Source organism: Protobothrops mucrosquamatus, unplaced genomic scaffold, assembly GCF_001527695.2.
Source record: "Protobothrops mucrosquamatus isolate PMUCROS unplaced genomic scaffold, P.Mucros_1.0 scaffold2237, whole genome shotgun sequence".
Classification (NCBI taxonomy): Eukaryota; Metazoa; Chordata; class Lepidosauria; order Squamata; family Viperidae; genus Protobothrops; species Protobothrops mucrosquamatus.
In genome coordinates, this window is record NW_015388326.1 from 176,954 (window position 1) to 200,074 (window position 23,121).

The 23,121-nt window shown below is 39.2% G+C and overlaps 1 protein-coding gene across 1 annotated transcript in view; it reads right to left on the reverse strand.

The window, feature by feature from the left end:
* Positions 1 to 233: 233 nt before the first annotated feature.
* LOC107295144 (cordon-bleu protein-like 1) overlaps positions 234 to 23,121 on the reverse strand; it is a 46,289-nt gene continuing 23,401 nt past the window's right edge. The window contains exons 8-15 of the mRNA XM_015824444.1: positions 18,028 to 18,178; positions 16,659 to 16,733; positions 13,853 to 14,011; positions 12,948 to 13,140; positions 9,982 to 10,067; positions 7,554 to 9,538; positions 7,061 to 7,243; positions 234 to 2,193 (exon numbers count right to left, since the gene is read on the reverse strand). Of these exons, the coding sequence (XP_015679930.1) occupies positions 2,104 to 2,193; positions 7,061 to 7,243; positions 7,554 to 9,538; positions 9,982 to 10,067; positions 12,948 to 13,140; positions 13,853 to 14,011; positions 16,659 to 16,733; positions 18,028 to 18,178 (2,922 nt within the window). The 3' untranslated portion in view covers positions 234 to 2,103. The remainder of the gene's footprint in view (positions 2,194 to 7,060; positions 7,244 to 7,553; positions 9,539 to 9,981; positions 10,068 to 12,947; positions 13,141 to 13,852; positions 14,012 to 16,658; positions 16,734 to 18,027; positions 18,179 to 23,121) is intronic.

Genomic DNA, 23,121 nt, shown 5'->3' on the forward strand with positions numbered 1-23,121 from the left:
CAGCATTCATTGCCCCATTCAGATCAATACAATGCAACTCACTGCATAGAAGATTTTGAAAATGTTTGGAAGTCTTTGTTAAAAACTGATCTGATCAGAACTTTTTTAAAATTTCAAAAGTTGATGGTTTTCAAAATTATAATTCAATATGATTCAAGAATAAAACTAAATACCATTGCTTTTATCTGAAAATACCATGAGTTATTTAAAAGTAAAGTAAAAATATTCCATTATTTGCGATGCATATCTACAATTTATTGCTTGATCAGAACTAGGGTCACAAACAAATTTTCAACATCATAGAAATGCAACATTAGTTTAAGTCAAGATAGGAAGAAAAAGATGGACAGCAACAAAGCAAAACATCTATTACTGAGGATTTGGTTTTCTGCTCAAGATAATATGTCTTTTCCATAGTTGATTCTTAAATTCTACAGTGTTAAAAATACATACTCATAGAAGTAGTTGACTGACAATATTTCTAAAACAAATTTGAACTGGAGAAATTGTCACCAATACCTCTTTCCTTAAGAGAAAGTGAAGCGCATTTCCCCCTATAACCATATACTGAATTTCCTGAATGTCAAAAAATATTTTTAAAATTAACAAACATAAAAATAGCTTGCTTTTATGAATAGTGAAGAAAAACTGCACAAAAGTCTGCATTCAACTACAGCTTATCTATTTTCAAATACATTATGGCTGCTCTAGGCCACTGCGACTTTTGCTTGAGATCTCCTCAAGCTATACCTGATCCACAGCTCAATGTCTTGAAAATTTATATCCAATGCCAAACAAATATCCAGAATCTTCAGTCCAACCCAGAGCTGGATTGTCAATGTTTCATGTCATCTTAAATAGATTCCAAATTTATTTCCAAATATATGTCCTATCAGTCTGTCTTTGCCAAAGATCCTTTCCCAACATCTGCTTAGCTACTAAATTTACAAAAAGATGTGGGTAGAAGTTACTGAAGCTCAGTACTGGTGAATCAAATCCATAAAGGACTCTGAATGAGGATAGGAATGCTGAATTATATGCCTATTTTTGAGATATACAGTTCAGACCTCATGGACCTGCTCTTTGGTACCATCCTAGAGCAGGATGGGACATCTGTGACTTTCCAGATGTTTCTACACTGCCCAATTGTTACTATTTATCCTTATTAGCCATATTAGCTAAGGTTTTGGGGACACCCATCAGCAGCATGAGTGCACTCCAAAAGTATTCACGGGTTGCTATTTTCTATAATTTGGATATGGGTTTACAGCTGCTTTTGAAAAAAAGAGATCTGATTTCACTGGTGGCATTGTTGCGACACATCACAGACATAAGCACTCTAGCATTGAGACTAAACATGTTTTAAATAAGGAAATTCACATATAGTGTTAACAAGTAGGTGCCAGGAGATTTCTGTTTTATTATTTTTCACTTTGATACTAGAAGCAAACATAGTAACAATCAACCTAAATAGGCATGATCCAGCCAAAATTAAGCACCTTTAGGTTCTACTAATTTAAGTAAGGACAATAAGCAATTAAACTGAGTTAGAAGTATATCTTTAGATGTATATCATCTACATTGCTTTTTTACCAGAAAACCTGCCCATCAGAGTTTCTAGATAATATTTAGCTAAGTGCAATAATTAATTTCAAATTTAACATTCAAGGCAACAGGTGAGAAGAACTACATTTAAATTCAAATATTTCTGAACATAATTATTAAGCAGTTACAAACATTAAGATGAATCTTAGCATTATACAGCACATTGCTACACATCATTTGTTATGGATGAAGTGGAAATTAACATATCTGATTATTACAGCAGCAAAAAAAATCTACAACTGTTCTGCGCCATGGAATATGTTCTGAAGCAGCATTTTTAGTTTTAAAGAGAAAAGTCAAAAAAAGCCATAAATTATATATTTTAAGAATTCTTTTGAGGCATCCATTAAATTTCTGTGCTTCACTCTTGACAATATATACCCACACAATCCTGCATCTATACATAAGTCTTCAATAATATGCAGGTAACTGTGAAGTAGATTTATGCAGTAGATCTATGCAGCTGTGATTAAAGTGCAAAATATTTGGTACAAAGTCTTAATGACTACCGTATCTTGTTTCAATGGACACTGGAGAACTGAGACTGGATCTTCCATTGATGGCAATAGTGTTTGATGGAGGTGCAACCTGGAAAAGAAAATATTGTCAGGATCATAGAAAAAAATTAGGCCTGGATATCATCCATCCGCCATTTCAACAGGCATCTGTCTTAAAAGCTAACCCTGAGCAACATCTGCGATGTTTCCCCGAAAGTAAGGCCTACCCAAAAAATAAGCCCTAGCTTGATTTTGGGGGGTGGACCTAATATAAGCCCTGCCTCCAAAATAAGCCCTAGTTTGGGGGCAGGGCACACACTTAAAAATCAAGCTAGGGTGGGGGTGTGGATCTGCCCCATGTGCCCCACACCCACTTACCTTGCAGCCAGGCCTCTCCTTGCTGGCCCACTTCTTCTGCAGAGTCTTCTGCAGCCAGGCCTGCATTTCTCAGTCACAGGCCTTTCCGGAAGGCCTCTGCAGCCAAGAACTAAGCTATGGATTGAATAGCTTGGTTCTGCAAGACCTCTGCAGCTGAGGACCGAGCTATGGATTGAATCCATAGCTTGGTACTCGGCTGCATAGGCCTTCCGGAAAGGCCTAACTGCAAAATACAGGCTGGACTGCAACTGCAGAATGAAGCTGCTCCTTCGGCTGCAGGAGAAGTGGACCTGCTAGGTGGGGCTGTCGGTGCCGGAGGTGAATAAGACATCCGCCAAAAATAAGACCTGGTGCTTGTTTTGGAGGCAAAAAAAAAAAAAAGACCCGGTCTTATTTTTGGGGAAACACAGGTAATTATCAGGATGAGATGTCTACTCCGACCCCATTCAATAAAGAAGTGTATACAGGTTTGATAAAGAGAGTAATGTAATGTGGTCGGCGAAGGGTGAGAAGATTAATCAAATATTAATCAGTCTTATTTATTTATTTATTTTATTTAAATTTGTATACCGCCCTATCTCCCTTACGGGACTCAGGGCGGTGAACAGGTGATAATAAAAACCACAATAAATATACTCAAATTTCTATTCTAAAATCAGATTAAATAAAGGCCTGCTCTAAAATACCCCATATAAAACCTTTACTAAAACATAATTAAGACTACGCCAGGCCGGCCGCACAGAATAGATGGGTTTTCAGGGCTCGGCGAAAAAGGTGCAGGTCCGCAGTTGTACGTAGGTCGGGGGGTAGGTCATTCCAGAGGGCAGGAGCTGCCACAAAGAAGGCTCTCCCCCTGGGGGTCTTGACATTCAGTGGGTGTCTCTGGACATTGTTTTACCAAACAGCACAAAATGGTAGGACAAAATGAGATGGAAGAAGCATATTTCCAAGATTAAAAAATAGGAGACAAGGAGGGTACAATATGAAAGTACGAGATCAAAAAGAATTGGAGAATAAAACAGGTTTTAAGATTGAGAAGAAAGCAAAACATTGGGTATCGCCATGACAATTCTGAACAGTACGCTGCTTCAAAATAGTTATGTTAAAACAAGGAGGGAAATTAAAAAGATATGTTAAAGATGGAACAAAATGCAACTGTCACTTTTGAGGAGTGAGTGAAGTCAACAGACACATGGATGAGGTACACATTTTGCTTTTTAAAAGGAAATGTTTTAAATAAAGCAGTATCTTAATGGGGGGAGACTAGTCATATGATGGAAACATTCTGGAGAGATAAATAGCTTCAAGCCTTACCCTCTTTTGACCCATTTGATTAGCAATTAATGAGGGCTTAATTCAACAGAAATAAAACTGCAGCACAAAAGGCCACAGAGTTTGGCTCTGCACCCAAACAAGATATTAAAAGGAGGAAAATGTTTGGCTGACAGGAGAAACAGTTTTTCTGCCTCGCTTCTTAAATACTTGGCAGTAAGTGAGAGCACCTGATAGACCTTTTACCTGATTTACTAGAGTAAAGCATTCGCCCAACATCCACTCTCCCTGCTCTCCGTACACAAGGGAATCAAGGAGCCTGCCAGCCTGCTGACATTAAGGGTTTAATTCTCTCACATGCAAACATCCCTTGCTTTAAAAAGCTAAAGTGACATTTTGCAGCCACAGCCTGACATCATCTTCACAAGAGGCATAAAAATAAATTTGATACTGCAGTTTTCTCATCCAAGTTTCACTTCCTCACATTGTTAGATAGTGCAAAAGTCTCATCAACAGGTTATGCTTTTTTGGGGTGGGGGGAAGGGGGAGGATGTCTTTCTTGAATGGAGAACAATTGAGGAAAATCTGAAAAAAAAAAACCTAAAAATGAATGGATCTAACTAGGTCCATCCCGACCATATTAGTTAGCCTTAGAGCTTTTTATTGCACAATTTTAAAAAAAGAATGGAGGCATGCCTTAGTTCAGGGGTAGGCAACCTTGGCTCTTTTATGACTCGTGGACTTCAACTCCCAGAATTCCTGAGCCAGCCATGGTTGCCTACCCCTGCCTTAGTTACTCTTCATTTTTCACTATTTATTTACTTATTTAATCAAACCCATAGAGGGCCTCAAAGCAGTCAAAGAAAAGCAAATGACAATAGAAATAGTAAATACCCAGAACTTCACAGCTCATTATAAGAACAACAGAAAACATGCAGGGAACCAGTTCACATTCCACCCTTCCACAGAATCTGCTGGAAAACCTTGATCTTCAAAAAAGCACAACAGATTTGGGGTCATACAGACATCGGAAGGAGTGCCGTTCATGTATGGCTATGGAGAAAGCCCTGCAAGATGGCATTGCTTTACCATGAGGACTTGGGAGTGAGCAAACTTTCCAGATCTTATCAGATGGACAGAAATAACAAAAAGAGGCCACCCCAAAGGTATCCAAGCCCCATGAAGTGACAACCAGCCTTTTGAATTGCAACTGGAAGCTAAATAGTGGTGTAACACAGTAGGAGTATGAAACGATGTTACACAGACAAAATGAGATATGACCATAATTACCTCCATCCCTGTATTTTGGACCAATGCAGTTTCTGAGTAGACTTCAAGGTAGCCAAATGGAGAGTGCACTGCAATAATCCAAACAGGTGGTGATTAAGGCCTCCCAGTCCAGAATACAGGTTGTAATTGGAGTACCAAATGAAATCTCTGGCCATGGCTGCCAACTGTTTGTTGAGTAAGAACCTAGAGTTTATGGACCCTCACATTGCACAGAAGTTCTGACTGGAGAAGTGCAACCTCACGGAGAACAGAAGTTGAAAAATACTTGAAGCCAAAGCCATTCGGTCTTGCTACACTGGAACTGGAACTAGACCTTAATGGTACTGCCACGTTGGGATTAAAATGTAAATCTGGGTATCACCTGCATACTGATAATACCTGAATCTGTGTTAATGTAGATGTTAAATACAAATGGGAAGACGATGAGCTGTTCCAAGGAATCCTGTCCTGTCCCACTCTCTACCAACTCTGACTGGAACTGACCCTGGAGTAAGAAGGGTCACTATAATCCAGAACTTCCCATCTCTAACCCCTGGAAGTGAAGGCTACTGTGATCAATGATCCTGAAAGCTTCTATCAGCTACATTAGGCAAGTCAGTCCAGAAAATCTACTCCACTAGAATTATATTTTATTAAGATTAAGATTTATTAAGCTATAATAACAGAATCTTGCAAGTTTGGTTCTGCTATCCTTCCTCTCCGTCTTATATCCCAGTGAACCAGGGAGCATTTGCCTGTGCCACTTCCAAATAGTATCTTGCTTTCTAGGACTTAAAAGAGTGTTTCAGCCCTCTTTGTCTAGGTCAGGGGTAGGCAACTTCGGCTCTTTTATGACTCATGGACTTCAACTCCCAGAATTCCTATGCTGACTCAGGAATTCTGGGAGTTGAAGTCCATGAGTCATAAAAGAGCCGAGGTTGCCTACCCCTGGTCTAGGTAATAGATCTTGTATAGTTCTGTCAAGGTCATCTCTTTTACATTATACAGCTGCAGTAACAGGAATGGTCCCACCAGAAGTCATCCACAAGCACAATCAGTGATGTCTCAATACTATATCCAATCCCTGTCCGGTAAGATTTCAGATAATGCTTTTCCTCCAGAGTCCGCTATAGTTACAGCCAAGAGAAGCAGGCAGCAACAACAATTAAAACCACAATGGTAGACTTTTTTAACAACACAAGAGGACACTGAAAAAAATATCTTAGAATGGCAAGGTGTGCAGTCACAAAGCTTGCCTGAGAAAGATGAGTTCATCTACTCCAGCCATGTCAAACTCGCGACGTCACGCGACGTAACGCGACTTTTTCCCCATTGCTGGCGGTTTCGGCGTGACGCATCCAGCCTGCGGGTCGGCAGTTTGACAAGCCTGATCTACTCACTTGAGCTAAGTTCTCTGTATATAGTAGATTTTATCCTATTAAGAACTAGAGCAAAAAAAAATCTGTAAAAAATACGGAAAATATTCTGCTGTATATACATGAAAAATACCCAGTATGGTTTTGAAACGTGAAGCCTACAAACCTGAAACTGATGCCACAACCTTTCTGCTTTACTGACTTGATTTTTAAGAAGTTAACTATCTGATTCGAAGGCTGAAGAGATTTAGGGAAGGTGGAAGTGCAGGTATGAAGCCAGTTTATGAATGACCTTAACTTGGAAAGTACAAATGAGCAAGGGAACTGAAAGAGGTGATAGAAGAAAAAAGAAAGTGACCAGGCAAATAGAAAGAGGGAAGCTAAGGGTACAGAGCAACCTGATATCCTTTAAAATGGGTTAGTTGGTTACGGTTTCCATAACAAAAGAGTAATGAAATATACAACTAGGTTGAGGTTAACCAGATCAAGGTCAACAGTTATGAACACAGATCTATTTCCTATTGGCATCGTTAAAAATAATAGCAACACATTCACAAGATTTGCTCATCATATTCTGATTACTACACTGACTTTGAAAGAAGCCCTGTAAATCCCCTGCTGTTGATTTAATGCTGAGCGGGAGAAGGGAGGATAGCGACTCACCCGCCTCAATTTGGCAGCAGCCTCTCCAGAGCGGATTGCAGCCAGCAAGCTCTGGTGGATCTGTTCTGGGTCAGGGTGCTGGACTGCTGCAGCAAGGCTTCTCTCACAGATAGCGGTAGCTGGATGGTTGAATAAAGGGGGTGCCTGCCTGTTTTGCTCATAGCTTGCATCGTTAGTCTTCTGCTGGGTTAAAACATTGCCCAAGTAAGGTTAGCTGAGGGTGTTACCATCATTCTGAGCACATTCTCAAAGAGCTATAGGTTTCTAACTACAAAGCATTGTAACACCTAACACGTTTATTAAGCTTTCACGGATCCAGAATAATAAATCATTAATTTATTATTATTGGAGGGAGGATGTTTAAGGTTGCCACAAAATTCAGGTAACACACGTTGGATAAATAACTTACTCAAATATTCCAGTAAGCAGAGATAGAACTGGGGGTGGGGGAGATGCAATGTCATTATGAATGCATGTTAAATACAAGTTTTACCTTGTCTGTCAGGATCTGCTGTGTCTGAGTTGTTGGACTCGGTATAGGTGAATAATCCTTTACTTCGGTGTTGGATGCTGATGAGCTAAGGTCAAGAGAAGATTGTTCTTTTAATGGTCTGGTTGCATTGGGGCATTTTTTACTGAAGGACTGTGATCTTTTAACTGCTGATGATACAGCAAGAGCAAAAGGTGAAGGTTTAGGAGAAGAATATGGTTGTGGCAAAACAAAAGTCCTCAAAGTTTTCAATTGTAATGCAGAAGGCTGGGATGAACGAGAAATCAATGGTTGAGATACTTTTATAGGAGAAGTGACTTTTCTCTCTTCTTCATTACATCTGTTTTCAGTAGTTTCCTCAGGTAACCGAGAAGGAACAGTAACTGGTTTAGGTAGTGGAAAGCCAGGTTTATCTGGAGATGCCACTTTTTTCTCCGTCTCCATAGTCTTAGCTTCACCCTGAATAGGAGAAGTGGTGGCTTTTCTCTCTTCTTCATTACATCTATTTTCAGTAGTTTCCTCAGGTAACCGAGAAGGAACAGTAACTGGTTTAGGTAGTGGAAAGCCAGGTTTATCTGGAGATGCCACTTTTTTCTCCGTCTCCATAGTTTTAGCTTCATTCTGAATAGGAGAAGTGGTGACCTTTCTCTCTTCTTCATTACATCTATTTTCAGTAGTTTCCTCAGGTAACCGAGAAGGAACAGTAATTGGTTTAGGTAGTGGAAAGCCAGGTTGATCTGGAGATGCCACTTTTTTCTCCGTCTCCATAGTCTTAGCTTCACTCGGAATAAGAGAAGTGGTGGCTTTTCTCTCTCCTTCATTACATCCATTTTCAGTAGTTTCCTCAGGTAACTGAGAAGGAACAGTAATTGGTTTAGGTAGTGGAAGGCCAGGTTGATCTGGAGATGCCACTTTTTTCTCCGTCTCCCTAGTCTTAGCTTCACTCTGAATAGGGCTGCTTAGAGAACCACTTCTTGCAATTGCAGAAGTTACATAATGATCTGTGGTCCTCCTCTGTATCTGTAAATAAAAATTGCTTGGCCTTATTGGGGGACTCAACATTTTTGGTTTTTCTTGCACCGCAGGTGGAGAACTTTTCTTTCCTGAATTTAGAATTAAAGGAGGAATTGGGTGGTCTTGATTAGGCCTGGGATGTTCTACCTCCATTTTCTGGCCTTGGGCACTGGAGAAGGAAACTGGCCTATGATCAGCAGCCGGGTATGTTTTAGGCGGTGAATCCCTCCTTACCTCATATAATGTAAATTCATTCTTAAAATCAGGTTCTGTTTGATACGGTCTTTTTGAGATATTAGCAGTCTCTGTTTGTGTACCAAATTCTTGGGAATTTTCATTCTTGGGAGATACCGCTGCTTCTTGGTGTTCCACGGGATCTAATTCCCGATTCTTCGTGGTTTTGGGAGGTACTATTTTGTAAGTAGTCATTCCAACTTTGGGTATGTAGTCTCTGGTAATTTCATTGGAAGGCTTAGGCTTAGGCTTTGAACCTTGTCTGTAAAGTGGGTACGTTTTTGTAGGAGAACTAATTGGGCTTCTGACGATCGTCTCTGGGAGAACTTGGTTCTCATTTACCAATGCATTATCATGGGTGCCATTAGGATTCACACTGCTTTGGTCTGCTTGTCCTATGGGCTTACTCATCATATTCAGGGCTCCCAAGGAATGGTATTTCTGTACTGGCTTGTGTACATGAGTTGAATTTTTGTGAGGGCTCAGTGTGCGACTCTGATGATTGCCGTTTTCACTTAACGCAGTCTGACCACGATTATCTTCAGATATGGTCTGAATTGCAACATCCTGAGTCTTTATTACATCTACATTGATCGGATCACATTTTTGATCATGCACATTCAAAGACATCTCCCCATTTAGAGAGGTGTCATCCAGTGTCTCAGGCTTGTTACTTTTTCCTATTTTTTCTTCCTTACTGAGTTTGTTAGAAGGCAGAGGATATGTTGCTTCTTTATGACCTTTTTAAAAAGGGAAACATAATTTTGACATTAGCACAGAGAAGAAAAATTCTCTGAATTACACATCACTCTTTTTTCATTAAAACGGTACTAAGCAAAAGAATTCCCTTAATATAAAATTCCATTGATTATACCGAACTGCCATGTGTCGTGCTGATTTCACAATCTATGCCAGGCAGACCCAAAATGGCTTATTAACATGATGTAATGGTAACTGCAGGCAGGACTTTATGATTGCTGATTTATACGGCTTGAGAACAACCACAGGGAGAATCAGAAGAATTCCTCAGTGCCAATAAGCTTAATTAGCATTCCCAGAATGTTAGAGGGAAAATTTCCTTGCATGAGCAATTCAGAGAAAAAAAACCTGCAAGGATCATTTCCTGATTTTTCAAGGCATTACATGAAGGACAAGATAATAATTCTGATTAAGAGAAACTCACCATTATTTGTGTTTGGCTGCAATGTACCATGTGCTGTACCATTGGGAATGCTAACTCTTTCACTCAATATTTCACTATCTTGGGCTCTGCAAAACAAAACAGAAATATAGGGAGAGGACTACTGACAAACAGATGAAGAAAGCCCCACAAACAAAAGATTATTCGTTTTGACAGAAAAGGAGCCAAAGGCGGAATAGAATACAGGTAGTCCTCAGAGTACAACAATGCTGAATGAGGAGGACTTACAATGGTTCCATTAGAATTCTAGCATCCCTGCAGTCATGTGATCATGATCCCGGTGCTTGGCACCCAGCTTGCAAATATGATGTAGCAATGGGCCATGATTATGTGACTGTGATTTCCAATGTTTCCTGCTGAGTTCCCACAAGTAAAGTCAATGGGGAAGTCAGCAGGAAATCGAAACTCACTGTCACATGAGGTCCTTGCTTAGTGACCCATATGATCCTTATTTATGACAGCAGAACAGGTCTGCTGGAATTATTGTCACTAAGCAACTCAGTCATATGATGCTAGGCTTTCCAACAATGTCACTTAACAATGCAGTCCCAATAATCCCTTAATTACCCTATGGTAAGTTGGGCAGCCAATAAATCAGATGGTTAAGTAAGTAAGTAAGTAAGTAAGTAAGTAAGTAAGTAAGTAAGTAAGTAAATAATCAACCCTAGGACTACCTGTAATGATAATAACAGTGAATCATAAAATAATATGGTCTATATGCTAAAATGTAGACAGAAAAATCAAGAACTAAAGAAAACAATGAAAACAAAAGGACTTTAAAGATTAATATATTTTTATAGCTTAGGTTTTTATTGGTTGGAGTTATTCTAGCTGGCAGATATATACTGTAAGGATATTGAAAAGACAAATACAGCTAGAGAAAATCAAGAAATGAAAAAATATGAATTGCAATAGATATATTAAGCTTTAAATTTAAGTAAAACAAGCATAAATAAGTAGTGCTCATTGAAGCCCAAGCCTTCTGGTATGGATAGGCTAAGTAATCATCCACGGTGTGATAAAAAATTATTTTGAGGACATAGGTGACAGAATCAAACTTCTGGAAAGCTTAAACCTGAATCTCCCTTGACCAAATCTTTAGATGGCAATTGTGACTATGTGGGGTCCTTGGTGCTCTCTGAGCTTGCTTGTTTTCTTGCAGACGTTTCATTACCCTAACTAGGTAACATCATCAGTACTAGTAAGGAGTGCGATTTGCTGTCTGTTTATATTCTGGTGTCTTGCCTGTCTGGGTGGACGGGGGCGGTCTTAGGGATTCTTTGGTTGGGCTGTTTACTAATGGCTCTTTGGCGTATTGCTTATTTGATTGCTAGTCTGAAGTCGACTATCCATGGCTTGTGAGAAAAGTAAAAATGCCCAATCCTGAAACCTTGTGCTGTCAACTCCTGCAGGTATCACTTCAGTGCATTTCTTTTAGGTTCTTAAGAATGTAAACTGTATTAGTTAACTTGGTAGAAACATAGTATATAAATGTAAAAAGTATGTAATCTTAAAATTTGTTGAGATCTTAGAAATAAATTAGAGCAAGAGTTGTATATACATTTGTTACCAAGAGCTGCAGATAAGTTTTATTTTTTTGAACTTTTTATGGGTTTGAGTCTCAGATGGCCACTGGAGGTATGATGATGATAAAGGAGATACACTTGAGATTCCTGGCATGTTTTATAAGGAAGGTCTGTATTTTGTTTATATAGGTAAGACTTAGTCCTACGATCATTCATTCAGTGACCGTTCAAAGTACCACTGTACTATATGAATGATGGCTATGACTGGTCCTTGGAGCCCCAGTCATCTCAACACACCTGCAGTCACATGATCACAATCTGGATCCTTGGCAAGCATTCCCTGTTACAACCTTGCCACATCTCCCTTCCACCTGTGCGCAACTTCTTGCCCTCATCTGCACCATACCCTCCCTGACTCCTCCTCTCACAACTCACAACTCTCCCCACTCTGCACCACTTCTTACATTACCCCTCCCCTGCATCTTTGCGCACCTTCCCCAACCCCTTCCGTGTGTTCCCATGCTCCCCACCTGAAAGCAGTTGGTCAGGGACTTGCAACTTCCTACCAGCTTCCCACCAACTTTGGTCGCGGAAAGCCAACAAGAAGGTGCCTCGCCTAACCACACCATGGGATTTGGTCAACAACTGGAACTGTAGAGATTGCATTGCTAAGCAATGCAGTCGTGCTTTACAATCGTACTTCTAGGCAATGGAAATTCTGGTCACAACTGCTGTCATAAATCAGGGCAAAACAGCTGAATGGACTCCAATGGAGGCGTAAGCATTTATTTTAGTGTTTACATGTTGGGGGGGGGGAAGGTAAAAAACAGCAACATTATAATGCCATCCAAACCCAGAACTAATTTTTCTACCAAGCATCAGTGGTCTGTGGCTGGGGGTCCACTCCACCCCCCCAATGAACTGGGGAACTGAACCATAGGCTGCCAATCTTTGATATATTCATCAGCCACAACACTTTTCTTTTTTAAGAGAAGCACTGATTAAGCCTTATTTTGCTACACGAGGCATTAACAGTATTATTGGTAGATAACATAACTTTTTAGCCCTAGCTTTAGAACTCCCATCCCAGCAGTTACAGTAATAGCAATAGCACTGAGACTTATATACCGCTTCACAGTGCTTTACAGCCCGCTCTAAGCGGTTTACAGAGTCAGCATATTGCCCCCAATAATCTGGGTCCTCATTTTACTGACCTCAGAAGGATGGAAGGCTGAGCTGACCAGGATCGATGGAATCGAACTCCTGGCTGTGTGAGCAGTTAGCCTGCAATACTGCATTCTAACCACTGCACCACCACGGCTCCCTACAGTAATGTGAGATGATGGAACCCAGCTTGGATGAATTACTCAGTTCCTTACTCTCATATATACATAAAATCATACTAAACTTAGCTTTACTTACTTATCTTGTGCACTCGTATTTTCTGTTTTCTCTTCATTAGACTCTTGTGCATTGTCTCCAATATCAAAACTTGGATCAGAAGCAGTTTCATGTTTTTGAACATCTAGTGGAACCTCAGAAGCACTGAGAGAGTCATCACGTGTTTCTTCCTTCTCGTCTATTTCCTTTAGGCTATATTCAGAACCCATGTCAGCTGTGCAAAAAAACCAAATACACACAACACACACAAGGAGTAATCTTTGGAGAGTTTCAGTATACAAAAGTATATTGTTTTTTTTTAAAAAAAAACGTTTGAATACTTGCTTACTAATGCATTTGCTATGCTGGTAGAGGAACTTTTTCCTATTATTTAAAATCACTATAAATAAGGTAGGGAGAACGTAATATATGAAACACTTATATATTAATAGAAGATGAGAGTTTGGCAAATATATTTGAAAGTACCATAAAAGCAATGTTGTCTTCTTTAATTAAACACATAAGAGAATAAACCGACAGGAACATAGGGAACTGCTTTATATAGAATTTAATATATTTAGACATTCTGTGGAAGAAAATAGGAAATTATCTAATAGTATTACCATAATCAGAGGAAAAGTCCCTGCATATCTTAGTTTCTTCTTGGCTTCATTAATAAACTAATATTATCATATGACTTCAGCATAAATGTGCTGTACCATAGAGTTATGTTAAGACAAATACAACAATGGCACTCTTAAAATCATCAAGAAGAGAATAAGTAGGCTATAACACTCAAAGCAGGCACATGAAGCTGAAGATCTTCCTTTCCTCCTCAAAACATATATTAAACAGCATTCATTACTCTCAGAGAGCTCATGTTAAATGAGACTAGTATGTATAATTTAGGAAATTAGTCCCAAAGAGAAAACATGACAGCCACCTACATTTGAGCGACACTTCAGATTCATCTGGAGTATCAGTGTTAACCAAAACTCTACTTTCATCTGCGACTTGCTGGACATTGTTTTGATCATGACTGGTTGGATCAAAGCTGCATGAGGTACCTGCTGCCACTGGGGTCCTGGTTAGATCAACTACATTGCCTAAGAAGCAGGTTAGGAAACAATGTGTGAATTAACTTGATTAACGTGAGAATAAAACAAACATGAGAAGGAAAAAAGCAGAGGGAACAATGTTAGTCAAATCAAAATGTTTTCAAGTCATTTTTGGTAATATTAATAGGGTTGCTGCACTTAGCTAATAAAAACACAGTCAAATTAACACCTTTCTCTACTCAGCACTGAAAAGAACTGAAAATGTCTCTGATCATCAAAGTATCAGTTCAGAAGATCCTCACCTTTTTTCCCTCTCATACAAACAGAACTACTATCTCTTCCAAAATACTGTCTACTGAAATTGCATGTGCTTCACTTAAAAACAAAACAAGGGGACTTATTTTTTTCCTTTGAAATTAGAACTTATTCATAACCACCCAGATGCAAATGTAACCAATTAATCAATGAAATCAATGTGATTAAGCAATTACCAGTTCTTTTTCTTCTAGAACAATTAATTGTACATTAAATTGTAGGGCTCTTCACAAAGCCAGTGAAGCACCTTTCTGAACCCACATTTAAGTGTTCTCTTTCTCCAAGGCTCAGGGTCACAGCCTTCTCCCACTCCAGCAATCCTCTTTCCATCGGGACTGCTGTCAAAATGAAGCAAACTATCCTCTACGCTTGCACACTCACGCCGAGATTAAGTGGAAAAGAACCTCAGAGCTAGTAGCGAACCTTGAAGAAACACAGCCATCTTGACACTCTTGAGGAGCAGATTGGGGACGGGGGTGAATATTGGTCCCTTTGGAAAGGCCAGGCTATTAAGTGGGGAAGTGGAATGGTGAATATATTTTAATATGCAGAAATGCAAAAAAAAAAACAAAAAAAAACCAATAGTCAAGGACACCTCTGACTTGATTATGGAGAGAGAAATGGAAAGAAAGAAAACACAGCTCTACTGAAAACTCAAATGAGGAAGCCAACAAGCTGAGTTGCAGAGATTAGTTGTAGGGAGGAGCTGCATGCCAAGCAGTTCCAAGTTATTTTTCTTATTATTTGTAAATAAAGAGATTGTTTTTGCTTCGGCAGGTATCATCTGCCTCCACATCACACAACTATTTAAGGCCTTTTCAGCCTTCATAATGGAAAGAGGACATGTGACTGGACCCCTTTCCCTGTACGTTTCAGAGCCGTCACTCCTATAGTTGGTGGGGGTTATGTAGACTATTATTCAATCACATACTCTATTAACCTAACATATTGAAAGACCAGGACCATGGTGTACGTAATGGGAACAAATCACATCCCTCTTCATCTCTAACAAGGTACCAAATTATTATTTGAACATTATTTCCAAGAGGAAACTAGTGCAGAATATAAGGCTTTTGTCCCCCTTTTCAGAGTATTGATCTAAATGATATTTCACTGTGGTTGCCTTTCTTAGCTTTTAATAAAAACACCAACTATAATATAAATCAGTGGATTTACAGATATTTCAATATTTATGCTGCCTCTAAATCAATGTGTCTGCTTAAAAATAGGGGTGGTGGTGGGAAGTCTTCTAATGATATGCTTGCATGTATGTGCCTTGAAGTCAGTGTTTATTTCTGGTGACTGGACAAGTCCCTGCCATTTTCTTGGCAAGGTTTTTTGTGGTTTTCAAATGCCTCCTTCTTAGAGTGACTGGCCCAAGATCACCAGCTGGCTTTGTACCTAAGTCAGGATTAGAACTCAAGAGTCTCCTGGTTTCTAGTCTAGTGCCTTAACCACTACACTTGGAATATTGCATCCACTTTTGGTTGCCATGATATAAAAAAGATGTTGAGACTCTAGAAAGAGTGCAGAGAAGATGATTAGGGAATTGGAGGCTAAAAAATACGAAGAATGGTTGCAGGAATTAGGTAAGTCTAATTTAATGAAAAGAAGGACTAGGGGTGACATGATAGCAGTGTTCCAATATCTCAGGGGCTGCCACAAAGAAGAGGGAGTCAAGCTATTCTCCAAAGCACCTGAAGGCAGAACGAGAAGGATGGAAACTAATCAAGGAGAGAAGCAACCTAGAACTAAGGAGAAATTTCCTGACAGTTAAAAAAACAATTAATCACTGGAACAGCTTGTCTCCAGAAGTTGTGGGGTGCTCCAACACTGGAGGTTTTTAAGAAGAGATTGGACAACCATTTGTCTGAAATGTTATAGGGCAGGAGTCCCCAACAGCCATCCATGGAGCGGCACTGGGCCATGACATGCCACAAACTGGGCTTCACAAACAAGCAAAGCCCCATCATGTGAAACCATGTCTCCTCCAGTCCCCGGAAAGACCTTTCTCCATGGAACTGATCCCTGATCCCAAAAAGGTTGGGGGCCACTGGTATAGGGTTTTCTGCTTGAGCAATGGGTTGGACTATAAAACTTCCAAGGTCTTTTCCAACTCTGTTATTCTGTTATCAATCTGGCCCCAAGATAGGCTTAAGGAATGAGAAAATATCGACATAATTAAATAATGCTTGATTTTATACATTTTAAAGCCCAATTCAAGTAAAATGAAAGCCATTGTTTTGGGTTAATTTAGAATAACATAATAACAAGGGCAGAGAAAAGGATGATAAAGGGGCAAAAGGAATTTTGTGGCTATATTAGCAGATATAGCTGGGTTTGTTGTTTTTTGTTTTACTAAATGTTGCATTTAAAATACCTGTTAGAGACTGCGCTTTTGAGTATTTTCCTTTGTCAATGCTTTCTGTATGAATTGATTCTGCAGATTCTGATCCTGAAAAATAGATTTTGGATAGGCAGATATAGGCATTTTGGAAATACTTTCTTCTTCACAGCAAAACTGCAACAATGCCCAAATATCTTTTATCAAAGGTATACAATTGTCAGACTATTATTGTTCTTGTGATACTATTTCTCTGGCAACAAAGCACAGGCTGCATGCAATCTACAGGTAGTCCAGCTGTTGACACAACAATTCATTTAATGACCATTCTAAGTCATGAAAAAAATGACTTATGACTGTTTTTCATATTAACCACCATTGCAGCATCCCCCTGGTCACGTGATCAAAATTTAGACACTTGGCAACTAATTCATATTTATGACGGTTGCAGTGTCCCGGGTGATGTGATCACCTTCTGTGACCTTCTGATAAGCAAAGTCAATGGGGAAGCCAGATTCACTTAACAACCCTTATACTAACTTAACAACTACAGTGATTCACTTAGCAACTGTGGCAAGGAAGGTCATAAAATGGGGCAAAACTCACTGAACAAATGCCTCAGTAACAGAAAGTTTGGGCTCAATTGCAGTCATAAGTCAATTGAGTAATAAATAGTAACTTCCCATCAAATTTCAATGGTAAGAATAATACAACAGGCCACACTGCTTGGATCTGCAGATATACCACAATGATCCATTACAATAGCTTAGATCAGTGGTGGCGAACCTGTGGCACGGGTGCCAGAGGCGGCACTCAGAGCCCTCTTTGTGGGCACACGTGCCGTCGCCCCAGTCCTAGGCCTTCAGCTGGGTTTTATAAAACCTTTTCGCTTTAGGCCTCCGCTACCGTGTGCAAAAAAAAAAAAGAAAGGTTCAATCAATCAGTCAATTTCAACTTCTTGCGGGAAAAAAAAGGTCTTGCAATGTTGGAATTGATTGAACTTTTTAGTCCCACCCAGTCTGCCGTTACCACTGCAGCCACGCCCACCCAATGGGCCACCACCCCAATTGGCCACACCCAGCCAATGGGCCACACCCAGCCAATGGGCCACACCCACCCGGCACCTGACGATGCATAAGTGGGTTTTGGGTTGCAGTTTGGGCACTCGGTCTCTAAAAGGTTCGCCATCACTGGCCTAGATTCTTGGGAAGAACTTGATGAAGATCAAAACCAGCTAAAGATGAGACAACAATGATTTCACATTTTGGGGGTATAAAGTAATAATAATTCAACGAGCCATTTCTGACTACAGGTTAAGGAGAACAACTGCTCCAAAGTCATTACTTTACATGAGGGCAAAACCTTTTCAGGTTTTGGGTACAAAATTGTGAAATACTATGTTTACCTGTGTCAATGCTATGGTCACTTTGGCCTCGCAGTTTCCTGGAAGGTGGAGAAGGTGCTTTGCGCTTTGTGCGGCTTAAAGAAGAATCAACTGAGGATGTGCCACTGAGATGAAGAGAACCTGACCTCTCTATTCCCACTCCCGAGAGTCCCTGGGGAGAAAGTCAGAGCAGAAATGAAACTAAAACAAGAAACATTCAAAAATGTAGCCAGACAGTCATCATTCCCTGTTAAATACGAAAACTCTTTCAATATAATCAAGACATAAATTCAGTCTGCACTAATAACTCCACAAAACGATGTATGTATTTTGTCCTTCCCGAATCAACTGAATATTTCCAGTGTAACACCAACCCAAGACTAAGCATTAATTTAGAGTTATGAAAATATGGATATATTTTCCCCCCACAAACATAAATAATTAAATTCTAATGATACATTTAAGTGACTGTAACTTAATCCGAGGGATTTGTAGACATTAACATCTGTTGGGGATCATAAACCTTCACAGTCCAGACACAATGGAAAAGTTACTAGCATTCGCTGTAAAAAAAAACAAAAAAAACGAAAAACGGCCACCTATATTTTATTCATCCTAGATTTTATTCTACCAAGCTATATTTAGCTGAGGGAAAAAATCTACTTGCATGTTGTTCAGAAAAAAATAAACCTTTAAATGTTACCGTGAACTAAAGCTTTAAAATTTATCTGCCAGAGCAGACCTCACTCATTATTTAACAGTGAAGTGGCAGTACTTAGCAGACCTTGGATGATCTTGAAAAAGCTTGTTTAGTACTCAGATGGGAAAGCATCAGGAAATCCCAGGGTTTGTAGGTTAGCCCAGAAAGTCAAAAAGCATCCCAGAAGCCAGCAGGGGCAAATGACTTCTATACTGTTACCAAGGAAACAATATGGACATGTCTGAATCATCACCAGATGTTGACTTAAGGGAGACTTCATCTTCAAATTTCAAATTAGTAACTTCCTAAGCTAAGAAGCAATGTTAAACAATACAGCTGAATAACTAGTTAACCGTATAACACACACACAAACAATTTCTTGTCCTCTGTGTCGTGCAACAATTTCATGCTATTATGAGAAGATGGGATTTCAACCAACTTGTTTATGAGTTAACAAAACAAAACAAAACATAATCTCCTGCATTTAGAAAAGTAGCACGTCAGGCAAGCATCCCCTCTTCCAAGTTGTACAGACAATCCAAAATTACCTCTGGTTGTTCTTTATGATACTTGGAAAAAAACTGGGTGTCGTTCTGAAACCACCTAAAACTTTCAATATCTTAAAAGCAGCCTTTCAGATGTACTGGACTATAGCTCCCCAAATGTCTGCCCAAGTGTCTGGGAATTATGGTAAGTGTAGTCCAACACATCTGAAGAGCTATGGCTGGAAAAGGCTGATTCAGAGCAATTTTACTTTGCACGTCTCGTTTACTTCTCAAGTAAGATGAGAAAATTCAAAGAAGATAATCAAATTCTTATATTTTCCATTTAAAATAAAAAAGCAGACTATTAAGAAGTGAAACTGTGGAGGCAGTGTTCTTTTTAGCTGGCTTCCCTTGCCAGTGTCTGACATTACCACTTTAGCATGGATAAATGCTTTGCTTTATCAAAATAGAGCAAACTGTTCAGCTGGGACAAAGGTGTTTCAGTTTAGTCTAGTATTAAGATAATATAACAAGTCACTTTGTATTTTCCTTTTAAGTTACATCTCAGCAATTGCTGTATGAGACAGAGCACAGCCTGAAAACTGTGTGAAAAACAGGACACAAAGACGCAGGGGTCAGATAATCAATCCACTGAATTTCATTAGTCCCCCCCCCACTCTAATTAGCAAGGAAGAATGCTTTCAAATAAGAGAAGGGATGATTTAGCTAGTCAAATGTTGCAGCGAAGTCCCTAGCATTGAAAAGAGTTTCTACATTTTAGAAATATATTTATAAATTGCAAGTTTTAAGACAGGAGAACGTGAATAAACAGTAATGGGCAATTTTAAACCAGATGTTTCTATGTAGGATATGAAACCAAGTCCTAGACAAGGATTTACCATTGGAGTTACAAAAAAGGGTTTATAAAGACTTGAAGAAATCTCTTGAGAGGAGAGAAAGTTTGAAAGAAGATTCAGTCCTAGGGCAGCGACTTGAGGAATTAAAGCTAAGACTGTCAGAAGTAAAAAAAAAAAAAAAAGGAATATAAAGTTGTTTGTTTGATCAAGGTTAAAATATGAAATATTTCTATACATTCTATAAACACTAGATGGACTTTTTGACAATACTTGGATAGGAATGATAATTTTTGGATTTGTGAATGGATAGTGGTATGGGAAGAAGTTAATTATGTACGCAATCTTATGGGGTGGGAAAATTAAATATTAAATTCTGCATCTGTTTCAAGGAAGACTGAGAATCACTTCGTTAAATATTCTATTTTCCATTTCTTTTCTTTTTATATATATGTATTTCTTTAATTTAAACAATTTTTTTTCTTTCTGATTTCAGTTTGAATTATCTTTTTAGTATTATTAAACTCTTCAACAAAAAATATTTTTAAAAAAGGATATGAAATCGTATGAAGGAATGGAATGGCCTAATACTCAAGGAAGAGTACATGTTCCACTACATCTCAATGAACAATAAGCATATTTAACAAAATTAGTGGATATTCACTTAGCATTAGTGTTATAGAATGTACAATGTTGCACTGAACATAAAATGGAGACAGGCATAGAAGAATGTTTTGGCAAATTATAAAGTGTTTTTAAATGAAACGTCTAACAAAGGTTTAATAGTACCAGTCATTAATTAGAAAACTAAAGCTGGAATTACTTAGACAGGACAAGGTCAATAATGTAGGAGCTAGGTTTATAGATTTTGGGGGAAGAGAATTTTTTGATTATTGCAACATCTACTGCAAGGAATATAAATACAAATACAAATATTGGACATTAATGGATAAACTACATTGGAATTAAATTAACTACACAATAGGAAATAGAAAACAAAAAAGTGTAATCCAATCAGCCAGGCCAATTCCAGGTGCACACTGTGGAAGAGACCATGGATAATAATAATAATAATAATAATAATAATAATAATAATAATAATAATAATAATAATAATAAAAGTTGGAAGGGACCTTGGAGGTCATCTAGTCCAACCCCCTGCTCAGGCAGGAAACCCTATACCATTTCAGACAAATGGCTGTCCAGTCTCTTCTTAAAAACTTCCAATGTTGGAGCATTCACTGCTTCTGGAGGCAGGTTGTTTCACTGGTTAATTGTTCTCACTGTCAGGAAGTTTCTCCTTAGTTCTAGGTTGCTTCTCTCCTTGATTAGTTTCCATCCGTTGCTTCTTGTCCTGCCTTCAGGCGCTTTGGAGAATAGCTTGACTCCCTCTTCTTTGTGGCAACCCCTGAGATATTGGAACACTGCTATCATGTCCCCCCTCGTCCTTCTCTTCATTAAACTAGACATACCCAATTCCAGCAGCCTTTCCTTATATGCTTTAGCTTCCAGTCCCCTAATCATCTTTGTTGCTCTTCTCTGTACTCTTTCTAGAGTCTCAACATCTTTTTTTACATCATGGTGACCAAAACTGGATGCAGTATTCCAAGTGTGGCCTTACCAAGGCATTGTAAAGTGGTATTAATACTTCACGTGATCTTGATTCTATCACTCTATTAATGCAGCCTAGCACTGTGTTGCCTTTTTTGGCAACTGCAGCACACGGCTGGCTCATATTTAAGTGATTGTTCACTAGTACTCCAAGATCCCTCTCACAGTTACTACTATTGAGCAAGGTACCCCCTACACTATACCTGTATACCTGAATAATTGACACCATATATTTAGGAAAGTAGGTTAAAGTAAAGAGAATAGCAAGATTTGATCTGCAAAACATTCAGTCGGAATGTGAGATCAATCTATGGAATAGACTCAGTGACTGCAAAAGAGCAGCTGAGGAGCGAAAGAAAGGGATAAGAGACATTGTGAAAACCAAAATAGAAAGCAAGCATTTCACAGAATAAAAATTTCAAGTGGCTTTCAGAACAAAAGTATTATGATTTTATTTCCCACTATGATGGGGAAATCATCGTTCTGAATGTGACCTACCAGCAACCCTTATCTGAAAGCAGTGGTTAAGTAGAGACTTGACTTGAAGTCCCTCGCAGGTTGCTAATAGTGTGGGCCACTGGCTGACTGCACCTTCCAGTAGCTAGTAGTGAAGAGAAGAGGGCAAGGAAGCTTGCATAATTTGATGAAAAGTAGATCACAATCTACTACTTGATAAGATAGAAAAATGTGGGTTAGACAGCATCACCACCAGATGGATTTGTAGCTGGCTGACTGGATGTACTCAGCGTGTGGTCCTCAATGGAACCGCATCTACATGGAGGGAAGTGAGTAGTGGGGTGCCCCAGGGCTCTGTTCTAGGCCTAGTGCTCTTCAACATCTTCATCAACGATTTGGACGAGGGGATAGATGGGGAACTCATCAAATTTGCAGACGACACCAAGCTGGCAGGAATAGCCAACACTCCAGAAGACAGGCTTAAGATACAAGAGGATCTGGACAGACTTGAACACTGGGCGCTATCTAACAAAATGAAATTCAATGGTGAAAAAAGTAAGGTTCTACATTTAGGCAAGAAAAACCAAACGTACAGGTATAGTATAGGTGGTATCTTGCTCAATAGTAGTAACTGTGAAAGGGATCTTGGGAGTCCTAGTGGACAATCACTTAAATATGAGCTAGCAGTGTGCTGCAGCTGCCAAAAAAGCCAACACAGTGCTAGGCTGCATTATCAGAGGGATAGAATCAAGATCACATGAAGTATTAATACCACTTTACAATGCCTTGGTAAGGCCACACTTGGAATACTGCATCCAGTTCTGGTCACCACGATGTAAAAAAGATGTTGAGACTCTAGAAAGAGTACAGAGAACAACAAAGATGATTAGGGGACTGGAGGCTAAAACATATAAGGAACAATTGCTGGAATTGGGTATTCTCCAAAGCGCCTGAAGGCAGGACAAGAAGCAACGGATGGAAACTAATCAAGGAGAGAAGCAACCTAGAA